This window comes from Nyctereutes procyonoides, unplaced genomic scaffold (genome assembly GCF_905146905.1).
Source record: "Nyctereutes procyonoides isolate TBG_1078 unplaced genomic scaffold, NYPRO_anot_genome, whole genome shotgun sequence".
Classification (NCBI taxonomy): Eukaryota; Metazoa; Chordata; class Mammalia; order Carnivora; family Canidae; genus Nyctereutes; species Nyctereutes procyonoides.
Genome location: NW_026575120.1, coordinates 15,567,738 through 15,590,518, shown reverse-complemented (window position 1 = coordinate 15,590,518; position 22,781 = coordinate 15,567,738). Strand labels below are relative to the sequence as shown.

Sequence of the window (22,781 nt, the reverse complement as noted above, 5' to 3'; positions counted from 1 at the left end):
CACCCTACTCTTGCATGTGCACTCTCTCTCAAATAAGCAAAATCTTAAAGAAAAAAAGCAGTAATAGGCAACATCCCTTCCTGGGATGTTCTTCAGCATAGTTCATTGTCTTATCTACTTCAAGTCTTTACTTAAATAACAACTTATCAGTGAGGCTTATCTTGGCAAGTTTATTTTAAAAATGCAACTTTCCTAATTATCAAAACAGGATTTTCAAACAACACTTCTAACTTTGCTCTCTATTTTGCTTAAGCATTTATCAACTTCGAACATTCTTCCTAATTCATTCATTTTTATTGATGTAGGAAAGATGTTAGGGTTTGAAGCCGACAGCCAAGAGTTCTTGAGACCTCTTTGGTACAAAAAAGGTGATTTTATTAAAGCACAAGGTCAGGATCTATGGGTAGAAAGAATTAAACTAAGGTCATGAGGAGTGGCCAATTATATACTTTCAAGTTGGGATGGGATTCAGGGTAGACTTATGTCTCTAAGAAATTCGAAAACAAGGTTTCCACGACCTTGAGGGGCTAGCTGTTGTTAGGAAAAGTTCATTTATTACTGTCTAATAAAACCTTAGTCATGATACCCTTCAGATGTATATCAGTGGGTCATATACTTGGGGGATGGCTGCCAATATACATCTTGTGGGGTAGTGATAAAGGAAGTTTCTGAAGGAATTTTTGTAGGTTAAAGTAGACTTACAGGATGGGGGGGGGGGGCGGGGGGTTGGGCTAATACTACCTTTTGCCCCTAGCAAAGTATTAGTGCCAAAGCAGATGAGTTTCCCAAAGAATGTCACTCTGCCTGTTTCAAGGATTTGTCAGTGGGCTATATGTAATAAGGAAATTTAATTTTTTCTTTGCCTTTGTTTCCCACATTAATACCATCAATAATCTCATTTGATAACAATATAAACAGAGATTCTTGTTTATTTTGTTTACTAGTGCATCCTAAGCACTTAGAAAAATATCTGTAAAATAGCAAATGGTTGCTAAATATTGAAGTAATGTGACAAGAATTCAACAGATTAGATGGAGATCTCACATTACAATATATTATTTATAAATATGGGAAGAATATGCCGAAATGGCTCTGTAAATTTTTAAAAGATTTTATTTATTTATCTGACAGAAAGAGAGAGGGCACAAATAAGAGGGGCCACAGAGGAAGAGGGAGAAGCAGGCTCACCATTGAGCAGGGAGCCCATCATGGGGCTCAATCCCAAGACTCTGGGATCATGACCTGAGCCCAAGGCAGATGTTTAACTTACTGGGACACCCACGTACCCTTGAAATGGCTCTATAAAGAGAAAGGGTAATTGTAGATATCCCATTTCATTTTCCTAATTTAAGCATAATATAAAAATCTGTGACTGCCATGGCAGTCTGGATTTGTTGAAGCAAAAGGTCAAAGAGCCAAACCATTGACAAGCACCGCAAGATTTTTTGCATTTTTGTCATACCAAAAAAGACTATGACCCACAGTAGAGTGGGGCTTCAAGAAACACACAGATCCTGAGTTGAAGGTCCTATAAAGAGATTTAGCTGGTGATATGTGGACACCATTTTTTGGCAAAGAAAGAAAAAGCCAAATGTCCATATTTGGGCAAGAAAGCTACTTAGGGATGCCTAGAAACAGGCAGAGCGCCTGATGTCATGTATCCCTCGAGTGAAAATAATGAACATTTGAAGTATATCAAATACATAGCTTCTCTCCCTGTAAAATCTTTTGCCAACATTGGAAATTATTCAGAGTGGCCAAGGAGCTAAACTTAAATTCTCTGAAAATAATAACGAATTTTTTTTCAAAAATGATACAGAATCAATAAACTCAATGTAACTCATGTGTAATAAAAGCAAAGAAAAAGCACATCTGATTTGTTTAAAAGGCTAATGAAAACCAAAATAAAATCTTCAAAGCATTAAGACAAAAAAAAACAAAAGATTTTATCTTCAAAGAAATAGCAGTAAGACTACCTTGTCAATAAAAATGAAGAAAATCAGAAGATACTAAAATGACAATTTTAGAAGACTGAAGTTATTTACAAAATGTCATCCTAGAATTTATTCCAGCAAAAAAAGTTAAGAGTAGGGTTAGGTAAAAATGTAACAATGAACACAAACCAATATAATTAAAAACAAAGAGACTTACAACAGAAATATGGAGAATTCCAGAGATATATAAACTAACTGCACATAGAAATGAAATGCAGGAAGAAATAAAGAGCACCAACTGAGTAAATTTATTGTTAAATATAAAAGAATATTGACTGAACAAAAAATAATAGTAATATCTCATTGGTATTGACAAGTATGCAGGATTATAATGGCTGAAAAAAATAATGCCATATGTATTGATATTTAGAAATACAGTAATGTAATATAAACTTGAGTATTTATTGTAATGTAAACTTGAATATGTTTGCTAATAGTAAAACAGAGAAAATTCTACACATTCAAAGATATGAGGGGGAGCTAAGAAGTATTTGGAGAAAAAAAGTTAGCCTTAAGTTTATAAACTAGAAAATAAAATTGTTGATGAATAATCACTTTAGAATTCACTTGCAGAATTAATAAAGGTCAAAATAAGCACAAAAAAGTCAAAAGCAAAGCAATAATACAAAAATCATATAATGTAGGCGATGACTGAAGTAAAGGAATTTTTTTTTACTTAAAACTACAATTTTTCAGAAAGGAAAAATTCTCTTTACTAAAATGTCATAAATGTGAAAACAGAAGGCATAAAATAAAAGAAGTTATTTGAAAAAAACATCATGAATTAAAGACTTTTAGGCAAAAAGTTGAAAGAATTCCTAAAAATAGGAACAAAAATGTTAGATTACACATTACTTTTTAAAAAGTATAAATGTCTTACATAGTGCTTCACAAAGAAGACAATTCAAGTAGCCAAATGATATATTTTTAAAAATATTCAGACTTACTTGCATTTAGAGAGATACATATTAAATCACAATAAGATGTCAGTATATAATCAATAGTTATTGAAAAGTTAAACTACCATTATTAATAGAATATGCAATTCAGAGGGGTATATAAATTAGTATAATGTTTTGGGAGAATTGCTTAATAATTATGACAATGCACATAATTTAATAATCCAGTCTATCTTTAGTTATATGTCATAGAACATCTTGTGCACATGTACCAAAGAATATATATATGAATTTTCATATTTGAATATTTGAAATATCTCCATAATAGAAAAAAAAACACAAAAAAGCAGAATATATTGTTGTATAATCATGAAATTGGATCTTATACAGTAATAAAAATGAATAAACTGAAATTACTTTTAACAACATTGGTAAATCTCACAGGCATTATTTTGAGTGGCTAAAATAAGCTGTAGAAGAGTACATCATTTAAATTCAAAACAAAGAATAGAAATATATTACTAGGATAATTAAATAAAATCAAGGAAATGATTATCACAATGATCAGAAAGTGGTTACAAATAACAGAGATGGAAAATGATATCCAAAAAAAAAAAAAAAAGAAAATGATATCCATTTGGCTCTTGGAGGTCAGTCAATGTGTGTTTGATGGCAAAGGGATACAGGAATGTTCACTTCATAATTAGTCATTTAACTGCATAAACATATTTCAACAATTAATTAAATAAAGGTAATTAGTAGTGATTTTTATGAAAGAGAGAAGATTCAATCCCCTATTTCCATTTCTACTCTCAACACACAGAAATGACCAATTAACCATACTAATACATTTTTTAATATGTTACTACACGTTAAACAATGAAGTGGTTTGACAAATTATGGCCTATAGGCCAAACCCAGCCCATCACTTTAGTGATATTAGAATATAGCTAGGTCTATCTATTTGCATATTCCCTATGCTGGCTTTCGCAATGGCAGAATTGAGAGGCTACACGAAAGATCAGATGAAGTTCATTCTAAAATGTTTACTATCTGGTCCTTTGCAAAAAGTGTACTGATTCTTGCTTTAAACAGAATGATCAAAAAAAATAAAAGCAAGACTAGTGCTTCAGCTAAAAGAGTAAGCAGGTGACACTACAAATTAGTACGGAATCTGAACCAGAATTGTGTCTTAGGGATGGAGTTTTTTAAAATGCCCTTTAGTCTCTGGCATGAGAACACATTGTGGGCTTTCAAGTAAAGAGCATGGAGCTAGAAATATTCTCAGTAATTTGTAAACAGAGGAGAAAAAAATTAATGCCTGCTGTTGGTGGACAACTGGGTCCATGATTGAGATCCACATCGGGCTCCCTGCAAGGAGCCTGCTTCTCCCTCTATCTGTCTCTGCCTCTCTGTGTCTCTTATGAATAAATAAAATCTTTAAAAAAAAATGAAAACCCTAAACTACAGCTCATGCAGATGTGGAATGGGTTACAAATGGTCCCATCATTTCTGAAACTCTGAGATAATGAACAATATAAACATTGGAGCCAGATAAACGGACCCACCAGGAATGAAGCAGAAACATCCATAAATCCATTGCTCTACTTAGAGTTGCCGCAAAAATCTTCACTATGTAAAAAATATAGTCTGTGTGAAGCACAATAAAATGAGGTTTGCTTTAGTATTATCCTCACTATTCTAATCTAGATCCATTCCCGATTTTGGCAAGAACAACTTTGAGCAATATGATAAAATTGGTGTTCTATTTTTTTTATATTTGAAGGCCCTGGGGGATTGCCAAGTTTCTGTGACAAGGCACATATTTTTGCTAGCTCTGCACACAGCCAAAACTTCATAGGCTGTTGAGAGTGCAAGTGATAGCACCCTGTTTGTATATAGACTGTTGGCTAAGCCTGAAGCCAACTATCTGCCAAGACACCCTGAGTAGAGACAGTGGTCACTGAAGGCTTCATGACTCCACCAGCAGGGATTCCCTGGCCACACTTTATTTTGTTTCCTTTCATCACAGTATTAATCACTATATTCTCATCTGTTCATATAAAATGAAAGAAAAAAAACACAAAGTTTTACATTTTACTTTGATTAGAGATTTTGTCATATATATAAAGTTGAGATCTATTTGTGATTACTTTATTGATATTTTGCAACAATATTTTGAATTTTTCTGAGCCAAGATTTATTTGGTGACTTTTATTTTCCAAAAAGCTGGTTTTTCTTTGATTAAGCATTTGTAATTATGTTCTAATTTTATCATGCTAGTCATTGAGAATATGATTACTCTTCAAAAGATTTTGTGTTCTACTATGTGATAGCTTTTAAGTGTACTTTGTATGTAAATAAAAGCATTAATTGTAGGGTATGTAATACTCAATTCATCAATTACATTCTCATTAATTGTATGTTCTGTATCTTTTTTTTCTTAATATAAAAAGATAGCTTATGAATAGCAGTATACTCTTAAGCTCTATCTTTTTTATATTAGAAAAAAAAGTATAGAATATACAGTTCAACTAATGATGACACAGATAGCTAACAGAACATGAAATGATGCTCAATATCACTTATCATCAGGGAAATACAAATTAAAACCACAATGAGATATCACCTCACACCTGTCAAAATGGCTAAAATTAACAATACAGGAAACAACAGATATTGGCAATGATGTGGAGAAAGAGGAACCCTCAACTGTTGGTGGGAATGCAAGCTGGTGCAGCCATCTGGAAAACAGTATGAAGATTTCTTAAACAGTGAAAAATAGAGCTACCCTATGATCCAGAAATAGCCCTACTAGCTACTTATCAAAGAATACAAAAAAACTAATATAAAGGGATACATGAACCCCGATATTTACAGCAGCATTGCTTACTATCACAAAGTTATGGAAATAGCCCAAGTGTCCATCAACTGATAAATGGATAAAGAAGAGGTTTTATATATATATACATTGTATATATATGTGTGTGTGTGTGTGTGTGTGTGTGTATATATGAACAATGAAATATTACTCAGCCATAACAAAGAATGAAATCTTGCCATTTGCAATGACTTGAGTGGAGCTAAAGTATATTATGCTATGCGAAATAAGTCAGTCAGAGAAAGACAAATATCACGTGATTTCCCTTATAATGTGGAATTTAAGAAACCACACAGATTAACATAAGGGAAAAAGAGAGGGAGTCAGGCAAACCATAAAATAGATTTAACTATAGAGAACACACTGATGTTTCCCAGAAGGGAGGTGGGTAGGGGATAGGTGAAATAGGTGATAGGGATTAAGGAAGGCACTTGTGATGAGCACTGGGTATTATATGTAAATGATGAATCACTAAATTCTACTCCTGAAATTAATATTATAGAATGTATTAACTGGATTTTAAATAAAAATTTGGGGAGAAAATACACAACTTCACAGTTTTAAAAATACATATGTAGAGTTCTGAAATTCTTATTTTTACCATTTAAAAAGTACCACTACAGTTCTGATTTTTCTTTATTCCATAATATAATGTACCTATTTTTCTCCTCAATTCATCAGCTGGCATAGGATTGAGTTTGGCTAATCACAATATATATTCTAAGTCCTTAGTACATTCTGACAGGATATGCTAAGTAATTTTCTTTTTTTTTTTTCAGTTAGTAATTTTCTTTTAATTATCACTATTCTTTCCACCCTAAAATTCATGATGTTCTTTTCAAATATAGCTGAATATTAGGGATTCAAAAACAAGACATATCTATGTTCTGATAAAATAAAAATAAAAACTAATGTTTCATGAAATCCATGGATAGCCAAATAAAAATCTGGTGCTACTGAGAAGGAGGAAGATGGGAGTATACACTACAGGTCCAACTTCTAGATATTTATTGTATAAACTGGAAGTTTTTTAAGGCATAAGAGAAAAATGAATAGCCAGTTACTAGGAACATCTGAAAATGCAAAATAACTACATTCTGGATTAATTACAAACAACAATTAGAATAAATACAAGTGATAAAATAATGTAGATCACCTACTTTTGCATTAAGTTCACCGTGTATGTTTTCCCTTCAATTATAATGTTGTAGGACACCTGGCAGGAGAGTATATTAAAAAAGCAAAGAAAAGTGAGAAGAATATTATTTTATATTAATGATAATTACATTCAAAGTACATTAATACAATAAAAGAGGAGAATTTATAATTTAATGTTGCTTTATTTGATATTTAAATATTGACTTTCATAATAAAAATAGATGGAAGAATATGATTTGTGCCATTTCTTGTTAATTTTTAAATGAAGCTAACGAAACATTTGACTCTGAAAGATTGTTTTTTTATCCAATAATCACATTAGCTTAATAAAGAATGAGACCACTGCAAAACTTATGCTAAATTATTCTACATTTGACTCTGAAAGATTGGTTTTTTATCCAATAATCACATTAGCTTAATAAAGAATGAGACCACTGCAAAACTTATGCTAAATTATTCAATACAAGATTTATATAGAAGAGCAAAGATTTAACAGCATATAGAGTATAGTATTTGCAGATTTTATAAAATTAATTCCACTTTTGGATCAAAACTCATTGATCTATTTTATTAATAGTAAGATTAAGAAATGATGTCTCTTAAATGGGCAATTTAGTCTTAATACATCAATTTGGGTAGCTTTGACATCTTTACATCATTAGGTCTTCCAATCAAACAGCATGAGATATACTCCATTTATTTAAGTCTTAAATTTTTTTCGTGTTTTATTGTCTTCAGGGAGGAAGTCTTGCTTATCTTTGTTAGATTTATTAAGATTTTGATTTTTATGTAGTGTAGATTTTCTTTTTAAAAGTTTCATTTTAGGGAACCCTGGGTGGCGCAGCGGTTTAGCGCCTGCCTTTGGCCTAGGGCGTGATCCTGGAGACCCGGGATCAAATCCCACGTCGGGCTCCCGGTGCATGGAGCCTGCTTCTCCCTCTGCCTGTGTCTCTGCCTCTCTCTCTCTCTCTCTCTCTGTGTGACTATCATAAATAAATAAAAATTTAAAAAATTAAAAAAAATAAAAATAAAAAAAATAAAAGTTTCATTTTATATTTTTGTTTTGCACAAGGCATTTGATCTCTATAAGCCACAATTGATTATTATTTTTAATTATTACATACTTTGGGCATATAAACATTACAGCAAATTACATTAAATGCCTTGTCACCAATGTCTATGTTAAAAAATAAAAACATTGCAAGTATTTGAAAACAATTTTAAGTGCTCTCTCATCCCATGGTTAATTCTCTTTCTTGCACTCCAGCTAACCAACATCCTGAATTTTGTGCTTATCATTCCCATGCATATTTTTATATTTGTTACTAATTATGGATGTTTAATTTTTTGCATAAACTTTAGCTCTGCATAAATATAATACTTCTAAAAGTTATATATTTCATTGCTGGATTTCATTTGCTTGAAACAATCTCATACAAAAAGCACTATGCATACATTTGCTATCATCATTGTCATCAATATATGTAGCTTTAAAAAATTTTTTTTCTGATGGTATAGTATGCCATTTTCTGAATATAGCACAGTTGTTTCATCTATGTGGTTGATGGATATTTTATCTTGTTTCACTATTTTAGGAAATGCCCCAATTAATAATGTCAAACATATCTCTTTGTGAATATTCCTCAGATATATATTAAACTAAACCTATGAAAGAACTTCTTTTATTAAAAAGTACTTTTGCAACTTCACCTGAAGTTTAAAATTAATCACCAAATTTGTTGTACCAATGTAGAGTCACAAAATGTGAATAATATTATCCTTTTATCCATCTCCTCTAATTGCATTTTTTGTTAGATTTAACTTTTGCCATTGATGATGTTTAATAGTAACCTATTGTATTTCACTTGACAAGTACTGATAAATTTTCTGATTTGTATATATGTTTGATAATTATTACCTCCTCAAGTTCAACACTTGTCACTCATAACTTTGCACATGTTTGTATTTTTTTGTTTTTTTATATTATTGTATGATTTCTTGATATATTCTGAATACCTTTTGTGTGTTATATGGATTGCAAATATCTTCTGTGAATCTGGAATATTTTTCAATTTGTTTATGGTAACTATTTATATCTTTAAATCTAGGTATTCCCTAATCCTTCACTTAAGAATTTCTGTCCTTTTTCTTTTTGGTATAATTCTTCTGTATTAAGGTCCTAGAAATAATCTTCTATCTGGTCTTTCAGATTTATAGTATTTTACTCTCAGATTTAAATGATCTTGAATCAATTTTGCTGTATAATGTAGCACTAATACACACTTTATCATAATTCTGTATCATTAATCAACTGTGAGTTCACTGTTTATTAACCAGGCTATTCTTTATCCAATGATTTCATTGCCACCATTGAATAGAGTAAGTTAATATGTGTGTGGGTCTTTAGGTGGCACTCTATTCTGTTCTATTAATTTGTCCCTTAGATCATACCACATCATATTAATTACTAAAACTTTAAAATATGTTTTGAAATGAATCAAAGTGAATCACTGTTTTGTTCTTCAAAGTTAGCAATCTTTTACCATTTATCATGCCATATATATTTTAGAATCAACCTGCCAATCTCCACGAAATTTTTTTTAAGATTTTATTTATTTATTCATGAGACACACACACACAGAGGTAGAGATACAGGCAAAGGGAGAAGCAGGCTCCCTGCAGGGAGCCCAGTGTGGGACTCATCCCAGTACCTCAGGATCATGCCCTGAGCTGAAGGCAGCCACTCAACAACTGAGCCCCCCAGGCAGGCGTCCCTCCATAAAATTTCTTATTCGAACAGCAGTCAATCTATGGATTTGGTGAAAATTAACCCAAGAAAATACTAAGTATTCTTGACTGCCAACATGATCTATCTTTTATCTTTCCACTTTTATTAGTGGCTGTGTAATGCCTTTTTTAAAAAAGATTTATTTATTTTAGAGAGATAGATGGAAGAAGAGAGAGCATAAGTGGGAGGGGAACAGGGAGAGAGAATCTAATGTCTTTCAATAAAGGTTGACTCTATCCTAAAAAGTCTTTACCTTTTTAATAATATTTATTAAGGGACCCATATTTTTGGCCTAAATGTGTGTTGTACGTATTTATGTGTGTGTATACATACATATACACATGTATATAATATGTACACTTTATCAAAGATGTTATTTACCAATAAATATTAAATATATGTGTATATTTTCCCTAATTTTTTGTTCTACATTTCTACTTAATTTTAATATTTGAGTCTTATAGTTTGTTCTTATTTTACTCTTAGTTTATAATACCATGTAGAATATCTGGTATTCTGATTTCACTATGTCAAGGTGTTGTCAATACTGATTTTTATTTCTTCCATGTTGTCATACTTGCATCTGAGGATTCTCTTTTTTTCTACCATTTCTCAGTTATTATATGTTTAATATAGCCTCTTCTCCAGGTTTTTTCCCTCTTTCAGGAATTTAGTTATTATATACCTAATTCTCTAATTCTATATTCCTCTTCCTTAGTCATTTGTATGTTACATCTATCTGGTGTCTTTAGCTAACTCTGGTCCACTGTTAATTCTTGATTTTTTTTCCCACTTTCATTATACTTTTTCACAGCTAGATGTGCCATTCAGTTGTTGGTTTTTTTTTTTTTAACTGCTAGTTTAATTTTCTTTTCTTAAAATCTATATCATTTATCTATGAATTATAACAATTAAACACTATGTTTCTTTTTAAAGATTTTATTTATTTATTCATGATAAACACAGAGAGAGAGACAGAGGCACAGGCAGAGGGAGAAGCAGGCTCCATGCAGGGAGCCGGATGTGGGACTCGATCCTGGGTCTCCAGGATCACGCCCTGGGCTGAAGACAGGCGCTTAAACCGCTGAGCCACCCAGGCTGCCCTATACACTATGTTATATTTATAGCTTTGTTAAACCAATAAGTACAATATAGCCTCACTGTTTCAAAAAATACTGTATATGTATCCAGCAGTATTCTAGAATGGGGGGATAGAGATATTAACAAAATAGTAAACTTTTTCCCTGGTGAATTTGACAGTTGAGGACTGGTAATTTTTTTTTTTGAACTTCTCTTATGAGAATTACTATCATAGAAGGTAGTGATGCCTGGCTGGAGATATCTCCTTCTAAGTCATTCTGTATGTATTTTCTAATATGAGCAAGCAATTTCATATTATTTATGCATTCAAAAATAAAACTCTTTCAAAATACCTTAATGCTTCACCTTTTTTCTATTTAAATGATTAAATTTTAAGTTTTCATAAATATGCATTCCTTTTAAAATGATATATTGATAATTTTAAGCTTATAAATATCTGAAAGAGGGTGACAAGTGAGTAGTTGCTAAGGAAATATTTGCATTCAAATCCTGGAACATTTCCTACCCAACCAAAAATAAAATTAAGGTGTGGTGTTTGAAAAAACACATTTCATATCTTGGAAATGACTCTAGAAATCAGAAATAAATAAATAAATAAATAAATAAGAAATAAATAAGAAATAAATGATATTTTCTAATCCAAAGAAAAGGAAACCTAACACCCTGAACCAAGATGAATTAAGATGGCATGAAAAAAGTCTTAATGATTAACATATTTGCAACCAAGATGCAAAAATTACTCATATAAAACTTCATTAAATTAAATGATCATTAGATAGTATAAGGAAGCCATAAGCTTAACAAGGACCAAAAAAACCCTCCAAATATAGCCTAGTAAGTAAAAAGAGAATCTCTAGATGAATTGGGTCAATGATTATTCAAAAAAACTCAAGTGGGAAACATTTTAAAAATGGGACTTGGGGCTTTAATAATAAATATCACTGCACTATATTTCTATGAAGCATTATCTTGATTCATTTTCAAAAGGGCTTTTCCACTTAAGGAAAACTGGATATAAATATAAAATTCACCAAATTGCATGGATGAAAACGCCAAGTTTTCTTCTTACAAAAAAATCCACATGATTTTAGAATGTGAAAAATGTTAGTGCTTAATTACATGAGATTCAGCTCCTCCACTGATTGTTGACCGTATTTTCTCTGGTATGGTAATTTGCACACGAAGTCTTTCAGAATCTGCAAGATACAAATGTTTTATTAAAGTAATACCATCACCTCATAGCTTCCTCCATTATTTCCTCATCTAAATCCACAGTATTTCATATGTCACCTTTTTTTGAGCTATCTTTTCAAATACACTCTATTCCCACTTCTTTCTAGAATTACAAGAGAAATTCAGTACAAGTAAAGTCAGGTCCTTGGGACTTTGCAACTACAGAGTCCACAGGTCGAAAAATGCAGAGCAGTATATGAAACTCTAACCTTGAGGCATTCACTCGAACCATGGCATCTCTCATTTTTCATATGGTACCAAGATGAGTGGGAAAGCCCCCTCATGTCCAATGTGGATTTTGGTCGGGGAAGGTGATGTGGTGGTGGGCTCTGGCTTGCAGAGTCGGAGCCCCTGCAAGAAGGCACTTTTCCAGGGTATCCAGCCTCTTAGAAGAAAATGGAGAGAGGAACTGATATTCCCGAAAGGTCAGAGGCAAGGTTTTTGTACTTACTATTGTCTGTCTGGAGCCCGATGAGCCCGATGAGAAGAAGCAGAAAGCACAACATAGCTTCATGTCCTTGATGCCAGCCCGAATATTGGCGGTTGACTTGCCTAGAGGGCAGTTGGGAGCGCGAGGAATATCCCTCCTGGCCACGCACCCTGCAAGAGACACCCAACTTTGAGAGCAGAGGTGAGTCAAGAGCATTGGTATTGTGCATTGTTGAACGTGGACTATCTTGCCACCTGCGTCTGTGTAGATTTCGAACAGTGTGACCCCGCTATGAGGATAAAAAGGAACAGAATCACTTTCAAAAGGAAGAGCTGAAGAACAATTAATGAACAGGAAGATTCATATATACTTCTTACTGAACTTTTAATACAAGATATGTATGTATGTTCAATCAATATATAAGATAAACTTATATTCTTAGAAGTTATAAAAAGAACAAATTACATCCAGTATAGAAAAAAGGAACATAAGAGGAAAAATCAATAAAATAGAAAACATGTAATAGAAAAAAAAAAACGAAATCCCAAATTTAGTTATTTTAAAAGTTAATAAAAATAAACTCAAAGAATGAATAATGTAGAGAAAAATCACAAATTATTAATCTTGAAAATGAAAAAAAGGAATTTGTTCTACAGAGTTCAAAAGAACGATAAAGGAGGGAAGGATACTATGAACAGCTTTGGCCAATATATCTAACAACTCAGAAGAATTGGGATGAATATATATATCTTCAAATAATATTCAAGTAAACAAACCAGTGTAATTAACACCTAGATTCAGATCAAGAAATAAAACATAGAACCACAAAACCCTAGAGTGCCCCATGATAATCGTTACTGTCACCATCATAGTTTTGTCTGTTTTTGAACTTTAAATAATTGGAACCAATCACCATGTACTCTTTTATATGTGAGTTCTCTTAATATAATGATTATGAGAGCCGGCCAGCCAGCCATACTCTGAAGAGCAATAGCTTTGCTTTTTCCTTATAGGTGTTTATCACTCACTGAATGAATATAAGACCATCTATATTTTCATTTTACTGTTGATTGACATTTGGTTTATTTATAGCGGTGGCTATTAAAAACTATATTTAGCTATTTTATTTCTTTGATGAACATATGTAGTGATTTCCTTCCGTTACATTTCTAGAGTGAAGTTGCTAAATCACCATGTATGTTTTATAAATATTTCTGAGTTTTCCAAGATTGTTGTACTAATTTATTTCTTCACCAGAAATATTTGAGAATTCCAATTCATATCAGTGCCTACACTTTTTTGTTTTTTATTTCATTGTAGTCATTTTGGTGGACTTATAGATGCCCTGCATTAATTTGCAGTTTCAGTTATTAACAAACTTTACCACAATTGTATATGTTTATTTATATAACTTATTTGGTAAATGCTTATATAAGTCATTTATATAACTTATTTGCTAAGGCTTGTTTGACACTTTGGTCCATTTTTCAATTGACTAGTGTTGTCTCTTTTGTATTATATGTTGAACCTAATAATGCATTCTAGATATGATTCTTTTGTTGGATATTATGGTTTGCAAATATCTTCTATACTGGGGCTTACATTCAATGGATTTTTGTATATACACATTGGTGTTCAGAAATTTACTCCCAACCCCTTACGGTTTGCTGGGATTTTCATGATATGTATCTTATTGTGAATGTGAATTTTATCAAAAGCTTTTATTATAGGGAAACCTGGGTTGAGTGTGGGTTGAGTGTCCGACTCAATTTTGGCTCTGGTCATGATCTCAGGGTAGAGCCTACTTAGGTTTCTCACTCTCCCTTTCCTTCTACTCTTCCTCTCCACTCCACACCTTCATCCTTACTGATGCTCTCTCACTCTCTTTCAATTAAAACAAGCTTTTGCTATATAAATTGAGGTGACTATATAGCTTTCTCCATTTTCTGTTAATTTGGTGAATTAAAATTAATGGCTTTCTAGAGTTTAAACAAATTGTATGCTGGAATACATCCTATTTGATGTACTATCTTTTTATATTTTGCTGGGTTGATTTGCCAGCATTTTGTTTAGGATTTTTGCATCCATGGTCATAACAAATATTTGTCTGTAATTTTCTTTCATTGATTATTCAATGTCAGTTGTCAGTTTTTGTACCAGAGATATGCTGCCCTCAAAAGAAAGTGAAAAATGTTATTCCTTCCTCTATCCTTTGAAAAAGTTAGTGTAATGTTATGAATATTTCTTCTTCTCATGTTTCTTAGAATTTAGAAATGGAGTGATTTGGACCTAGAATTTTATTTGGGAAAGACTTTCTTTTTAATTTATGAAACCAATTTTTAAAAAGAAATGGATTCAGATATTCTTTTCTCTTTGTGTTAGAAAAGTACTGTTTCTGATGGGTTTTATCCAATTCTTCTGAGTTGTTAGATATATTGGCCAAAGTTGTTTATAATATCCTTCCCTCCTTTATTACCCTTTGAACTCTGTAGAATCTGTACAAATCCCTTTTTTTCATTTTAAATATTTATAATTTGTGATTTTTCTCTACATTCTTCAATCATTCTTTGAGTTTATTATTTTTATTAACGTTTAAAATAACTAATTTTAGGATTTATTTTTTTTTCTATTACATGTTTTCTATTTTATTTCTTTTTGATCTTATGCTCCTTTTTTTCTATCAGGATGTAATTTGTTCTTTTTCTAACTTCTAAGAATAGAAGTTTATCTTATTCATTTTAAAGAATTCTCCTTTCTAATATGTACATTTAAAACTATAAATGTTCATCTATTCATCACTTTAAATTTATCACCAAATTTATATGTATTATATTCAGTGAATGTTGATATACTTTATTACTGTTCATTTCAAAATGTTTTCTAATTTTCATCATGGTTTCCTCTTTGCCCCATGTGCCACTTAAATTCCATAAGTATGAGGATGTTCCACTCACATTTTTCTTATTAGTATCTAATTTAATCTTGTTGTGGTCATGGATCATACTCTGAATCATTTTAAGCCATTGTAATTCACTGAGATAAGATTCATTTTGTTCATTTAATGCTTCATTTGTTCATTAATGCTTCATTTGTTCATTAATGCTCCACATAGACTTCAAAAGAATGTGGATTATTCACTTGTGAGCTATGTTATTCTATAAATGTCAAATAGGTCATTAGATAACAGAGTTTCAAATATTTTGACATCTGTGTTAATTCTTTTGCCTGCTTGTTCTTTTAATATACTCAACTAAGAGAGTAGATATATCTACTACTCCTTTGTGTTCTATCAATTTTTTTATTCTTATATTTTTAAGACATGTTATTTTGTATATCCCCATTTAGAGATGTTTTGTCTTCTTGATGAATAGCCTTTATCATTATGAATTTCACTCTTTATCTATTGTAATACTTGTCGTCATCTTCTATTTTGTCTCACACTTACATACCCAGATTTTGTTTTATGGTTAGATTATGCATGGAGTATTTTTTTAAAATTTTTTTTACTTCTTTACAGAGAAGGGTAAACAGTACCATGAATATACAAATAGGAACATCCAGACCAGGAGAAACTACAAAAAAACTACAAGTCAAACACTTGAGGCTTTTATGAAATAAATTATTGGGGGAGAGGGGCGGTAAAATGGCATCTTAAAAAATGCGTTCATATGTTGGTTTTCAGTATTTATGTCTTATTTTACTTTGTAAATAAGTAATTTCAAATTTCAAAATATTTTTAAATTGTATCCTTATTTTTAAGGTGTGTATGTGTATTTTCAATAGTATATAGATTTTTTAAAATCCAGATTGGCAATATTTAGCTTTAATTAAAGCAATATGTCTGTTTCATTTACTGTTCATACAGATATCTTTACTTCTCTCATCTTGCTAGTTTTTATATTTTTTTCCAGGTTATTTTGCTATTTTCTTTCTTTTTTAAAGATTGATTGATTGATTGATGATTGAATTTAGAGAGAAAGAGAGCGTTGGGGGAAGGGCAAAGAGGGAGAGAGAATCTCAGACTTCCCACAGAGCACAAAGCTGGCAGGTCTCCATCTCATGACCAGAGACGAAATCAAGAGTCAGATACCTAACTGACTGGGCCACCCAGGCACCCATTGTCTTTTCTTTTTACTTGTTTACCTTCTTAGAAAATTGTAATGAGCACTGGGTGTTGTATGGAAGTGTTTAATAACTATATTTTATACCTAAAACTAATATTACACTGTATGTTAACTAACCAGAATTTAAATAAAAATTCAAAAAATATAAAGTCATTGTCACTTCCCCTCTAGTGACCATCAGTTTCTTCTCTATAGTTTAGAGTCTGTTTATTGGTTAGTCTTTCTCTTTTTGTTTTCCCCTTTGTTCCTTTGTTTCTTAAATTCCACATATGAGTGAAATCATACAGTATTTGTCTTTCCCTGACTATTTCTCTTAGCATAATACGTTCTACCTCCATCCATATCATTGTAAATGGCAAGATTTCATTATATTTTATGACTGAGTAATATTCCATTGTGTATATGTAGGACCCCTTCTTTATCCATTTATCAGTCAATGGATACTTGGGCTGCTTCCATGATTTGGCTATTGTGGATTATTGCATTGTAGTACTTTTGTTTTCTCCTTTCCACTCAAAGAGTCCCTTTTAATATTTCTTGCAGGGTTGGTTGGGTGGTCACAAACACCTTTAGTTTTTATTTGTCTGGGAAACTCATTATTTTGCCTTCTATTCTTAATGATAGCTTTGCTGGATAGAGTGATTTTTACATGTTTTCCCATGTAGCACTTTGAATTTATCATGCCACTCTCCTGTAGCTTGCCAAATTTCTATAGAGAAAAAATGAGCTAGCCTTATAAGTTTTCCGTAGTAAGTTAAAGACTCCTTTTGTCTTACTGCTTTTAAAAATTAACTATAATTTATTAATTTAATATGTCTTGATGTTGGCCTGCTTTTATTAATTTTGATGGGAGTTCTCTGTGCTTCCTGGATCTGGATGTCTGTTTCTTTTTTCCAGATTAAGGAAGTTTTCTGCTATTATTTCTTCAAATTAATTTTCTACTCTATTTTCTCTCCATCTGAGGTTCCTATAATTCAAATATTATCCTGTTTGATGGAGTCACTGTATTCCTTAAGTCTATCCTCATATTACATTATTCTCCTCTCTTTTGTTCGGCTTCATTATTTTCCATTACTTTGTCTTCCAGATTGTTCATGTGCTTCTTTCAACCGGCTGTTTGTTGTGTCTAGGCTGCTTCCAATCTCATTTATTTCACTTTTCATCTCTGATTTATTCTTTTTTATTCCTTTATCTTTGTGGTAAAGGTATTATTAGTGTCTTCTATTCTTTTCTCAAGCCTAGTGAGTATCCTTATGATTGTTGCTTTAAATTCTCTATCATTTATGCTACTTACATCTGTTTTGCTTAATCTTTGGCCATGGCCTTCTATTACTTTTTCATTTGGGATAAATTCCTTCATCTTTGCATTTTTTCTAAGTCTCTGCCTTCTTCTCTATGTTACAAAAGTCAGTTGTATCTCCTGCACCCAAAAGTAATGACCTTATGTAAAAAAGCTCATGTGATGCCCACAACTTGGCACTTCAGGGAGCATCTCGGGTATGTGGTGCCTTAACTCTGCTGTTGAGTTTTGGCTGTTCTATCCTTCAGACAAATCATTTAAAGAGGCTTTCTTTGCCTGCTGTGGGCTGTATATGGTCCTGGCATAAATGTGATGAGTTTTAACTAGGTATGCTCTGGTCTGCTTGTGAAATATGAGATATGTTGTCAGCCAGCTCCTTTGTCCCCAGAGAGCCATCTCTGTAAATTCCATCTCGCAGGGAAGCACATAATGAAGAGTAAATAGTCTGTCCATTGTGTGCCCCAGGCATTCTTTAAATCTCTGTTTCCATGCTACCTGGCCCCAGATTGTTTGCATGCCTTCTCTCAAGGAGCAGGGAAGTGCTCTACCCCAGCCATGCTCACTGACCTTTAAGACTCCAAGTTATAATCCCTGCTGGTTGAAAGAACTCAAAAAACTCAGCCTTTCTTATATCCCAAGACAATGGCTTTGGGGAACTATTCTCCTTGTGTGATACCTCTGTGCTCCTCTCTCTCTCTCTCTCTCTCTCTCTCTCTCTCTCTCTCTCTCTCTCTCCCTTCTCTGCAAACACAGCTCCCTGTCTTCATAGCACCCATGATCTGTTTCTCCCCTATACCATGTCTCCACATTTCCTACCTTCTTCAATGTGTCTTCTTCTCTCCCTTTAGGTATGGAATTTGTTCTGTCAGTCTTCAGGTCAATTTCTGGGGTATTTAGGATGATTTGATAGTTATGTAGCTGTGTTCCTGGAAAGAGACAAACCTAGGGTCCTCCTACTCCACTGCCGTCTTCTGACTCCAGACCATAGCTTTTTAATATAAAACTGGTTGGGATCTCAGAAGACAGACACTCTTGAGAGAATTTAGAAGATGGCGATCTAATGCTTCATAATCAAGACTTCAGAAAGCAATTAACTAATTACCAAAAGGACAATACCCTCAGGAAAACAGATCCTGAAAAACACTGGGAAGCTTAAACAAAAAGAAGGATCTCAAATCCAAGAAGATACTTTCTAAACCAAAAGGAAAAAAATTACTCATGAAAGTGGAAAGCTGACTCCATTAACGTTGCAGTGGCATCTCATTGACTGAAGGTAAGTAAGGGCAGCCTGCTTTTGCCAGACAGAGGAAATCTTCCTTCTTTCTGCTGGATTATGCAAGCTGTGATGAATGGTACATGCACGAGAGTCCTGCCTCCCTGACTTCTTCACACCAATTTAGTTAGGTTTCCTTGACACAACCTCACAAAATTGATCTAGAAATCCAGAGCCATTCTCAATAAAAGTCCCATCGAGTGAGTTTATATGAGCATGTGTGTGCATGTGTTAGAATTTATCAAGCTAATTATAAAAGGTTTATGGAAATGAAAAGGATCTAAAAAGCCCAAACAATTTTTAAATAAAAAGTCATACAGGCATACTTTATTTTATTGAACTTTGTTTTTGCACTTTGCAGAAACTGCATTTTTGCAAATTCAAAGTGTGGCAACCCTCACTGAACAATTTCATAGGTGTGATTTTTCCAACAGCATTTGTTCACTTCATGTCTCTGTGTCACATTTTGGTAATTCTCACAATGTTTCAAACTTTCTCTTTATTTGTTATGGTGTGCATTATGTACATCTGTACATATACAGATATGTACATTGCTTTTTGGACATAATGCTGTTGCACACTTAGTAGACTACAGTACAGGGTAAACATAACCTTTAATATGCACTGAAAACCCCCCAAAATTCTTACTTTATTGCAATATTGCTATATTGCATGGTCTGGAACCAAATCTGAAGTATGTCTACAGTATTACTGTACTATAAAGCTCCAGTAATTAAATGAGTGTGTTAATGGCTTCAAAGAGACACAGATTAGTGGAACAGAATATAGATTGCAGAAAGATTATCTTTTTCATCTCTCTCTCTTTTCCTATAACTATATATGCATAGAAGTACACGTTTATATATAAACACATATGTATATATAATATATATAATATGTATATTCATGAACATATATATATTTACATGTATAAATATACTCACAAACACATATTCGATTCTTTGTAGGTAAAGGTAACAAATAGTTTCATGAGAAAAGCACTGCCATGTCAATAAGTGGTTCTAGAAAAACTACATGTTCCTATGAGGACAGGAACCCTAAACCCTTCATCATGCCATATACAAATACTAATTTGAAATGAATCATTGAGTCAAACATAATCAATAAGACTATAAAACTTCCAGAAGAAAATATAGGGAAAAAAGAAAATATAAGGCAACTTTTCATGAACATATGTACAAAAATTTTTTGAGGTAAGTGCAAAAGTAACTAACCAGAAAAGAAAAAAAAAAGATAAATTGGACTTCGTTGTAATTAAGAAAATTTGACCTTTTTTTAAAGTTTTATTTATTCATGAGATAGAGAGAGAGAGAGGCAGAGAACACAGTGGGGAGCTAGATCAGAGGTTTTTATACAGAAGATGGAAAAGCAAAGTATTTAATTGGCTATAGTTTATTTATTTATTTATTTATTTATTTATTTATTTAAGATTTTTAAATTTTCTTATTCATGAGACACACAGGGAGAGAGGTAGAGACATAGGCAGAAGGAAAAGTAGGTTCCCCACTGGGAGCCCAATCCTGGAGTCCTGGAATCCTTACCTGAGCCAAAGGCAGGTGCTCAACCACTGGGTGACCTAGGCATCCCAATTGGCTACAGTTTAAATGGTTGCCCTTTTTGGGCTAATCTAGTTATTTAGATGTTTATAATTACTTATTTCTTGAGTTTCATTTTATAAGATACCAAAGCATTGATTCTGCCTTGGGTTTTGGTTTGCTTATATGGACTACCAAAGGCATTAGAGCCCCTCCAGTTTAATGTCTTTCTTGTTTAACTTCTCTAACAATATACATAAAGAGAGATGTACAACTTAAAATCAACCATCAGCTGAAGTAGATTATCCTGGTATTAAACCTTCCCCAAATCTCTATGACCTTATAAAGCATTTTTAACATCTTCTTGCTGAGATGCTCCAGGGGTCCCCAAGGTCTGTGTTCTCTCTCATTGCAATGACTAATAAACTTAACTTGTTTTACTACAGTTGTGTTCACAATTGTCTTTGGCAGGAAGGCATTGACAGGAGGAAATAAATCCACTCTAACTCTCTCCTCAGTTAAGGACTTTCTTCTCAATGTTACAGCAATTAAGGCACTATGGCCTTCCACAAATATGCTTAGGTAAACCTTCAAAGGTTAGACACTGTCTGCATTATTCCTGTTATATCCCCATTTCCAAGCCATGTTTTAGTGGAATATATAGGAAACATGAAAACATGAAAAATTGAAAGCCCATGAGAAAAGAATCCTTTATATGTCTAAAAAAACCAACATGGCATAATGAGGTATTAAAGGAGGTAAAGAAGAGAGATAAAGGAGGTCAGCTCTAAGAAATAAAATGAGTATGTAAGCATACTCTATCACAGAATATAATGGCTTCAGTAATTCCATATATAAAATATAAAATATAAAAAATGAAGACAGGTTCTGAACACTTCATGTAAAACTCTTTCATGTCCTATATAGCTATACTTTTTGACAGACATTTTGATGTAAACAAGTGAAGTTTAAAGTGATCATGCAATGGTAACGTACAAACAGAAGTAAATCTGAAAAAAATTGAAGAAAATAAACTTTTATGCAAATAATTTTTCAGCCAAAGGTAATGGAATTGTAATGGAATTACACTCATTACTGGTTTTTGATTTGTGATTACCATTAGGTTTGTCTATAGCATCTTCTACATATAATAGTCTATATTAAGTTGATGGTCACTTAAGTTTGAACCCATTCTTTCCTGCTTTACGCACATACACACACACACACACACACACACACACATACATTTTAGGTATACGTTGTCATACCTTATATCCTTTTATCTTGTGCATCCCTTGACTGATTTTAACAGATATACATATTTTCACTGCTTTTGCGCTATTTTACTCCTACTTATGGTCTTCCTTCCCACTCAAAGTCCTCTAACATTTCTTGAAGGAGTGGTTTAGTAGTCATGAATTCCTTCAGTATTTTTTTTGTCTGAGAAACTCTTTATCTCTCCATCTATTTTGAATAACAACCTTGCTGGAAAGAGTATTCTTGGCTGCAGGTTTTTTTCGTTTCAACACATTCCATATATCGTGCCACTTTCTTCTAGCCTGCAAAGTTTCTGCTGAAAAAATAATAGCTTTATGGTATTTCCCTTGTATGTAACTATCTTCTTTTCTCTTCCTGCTTTTAAAATTATCTTTATCACTACTTTTTAATTTATTTTTATTTATTTATTTTAGAGAGAGCATGTGTGTGCATGAGTGGGGGGAAAGGCAGAAGGAGAGGGAAAAAGAGAGAGAATCAAGAGAATCCAGGGTGCCTGGATGGTACAGCCAGTCAAGCAACTGACTTTGGCTCAGGTTATGATCTCAGGGTCCTTGGATTGAGCCCTGGGTCAGGCTACCTGCTCAGCAGGTAGTCTGCTTATCCCTCTATCCCCACCCCACCCCCCATTCATGCTGTCTCTCAAATAAATCAATTTTAAAAAGAGAGAGAGAGAGAGAATCTCCTGCTGAGCATGGAGCCTAACATCAGGCTTGATTCCAGGACTCAGATCATGACCTGAGCTGCAGCCAAGAGTTGGATGCTTAAT

The 22,781-nt window shown here is 32.8% G+C and overlaps 1 protein-coding gene across 1 annotated transcript in view; it reads right to left on the bottom strand.

Annotated features, from left to right (window-relative positions):
- Positions 1-17,968, bottom strand: part of ADAM2 (ADAM metallopeptidase domain 2) — a 139,744-nt gene extending 121,776 nt beyond the window's left edge. Inside the window, exons 1-3 of the mRNA XM_055335466.1 lie at positions 17,903-17,968; positions 12,654-12,773; positions 6,935-6,990 (exon numbers count right to left, since the gene is read on the bottom strand). Coding sequence (XP_055191441.1) covers positions 6,935-6,990; positions 12,654-12,773; positions 17,903-17,968 — 242 coding nt within the window. The remainder of the gene's footprint in view (positions 1-6,934; positions 6,991-12,653; positions 12,774-17,902) is intronic.
- Positions 17,969-22,781: the final 4,813 nt, after the last annotated feature.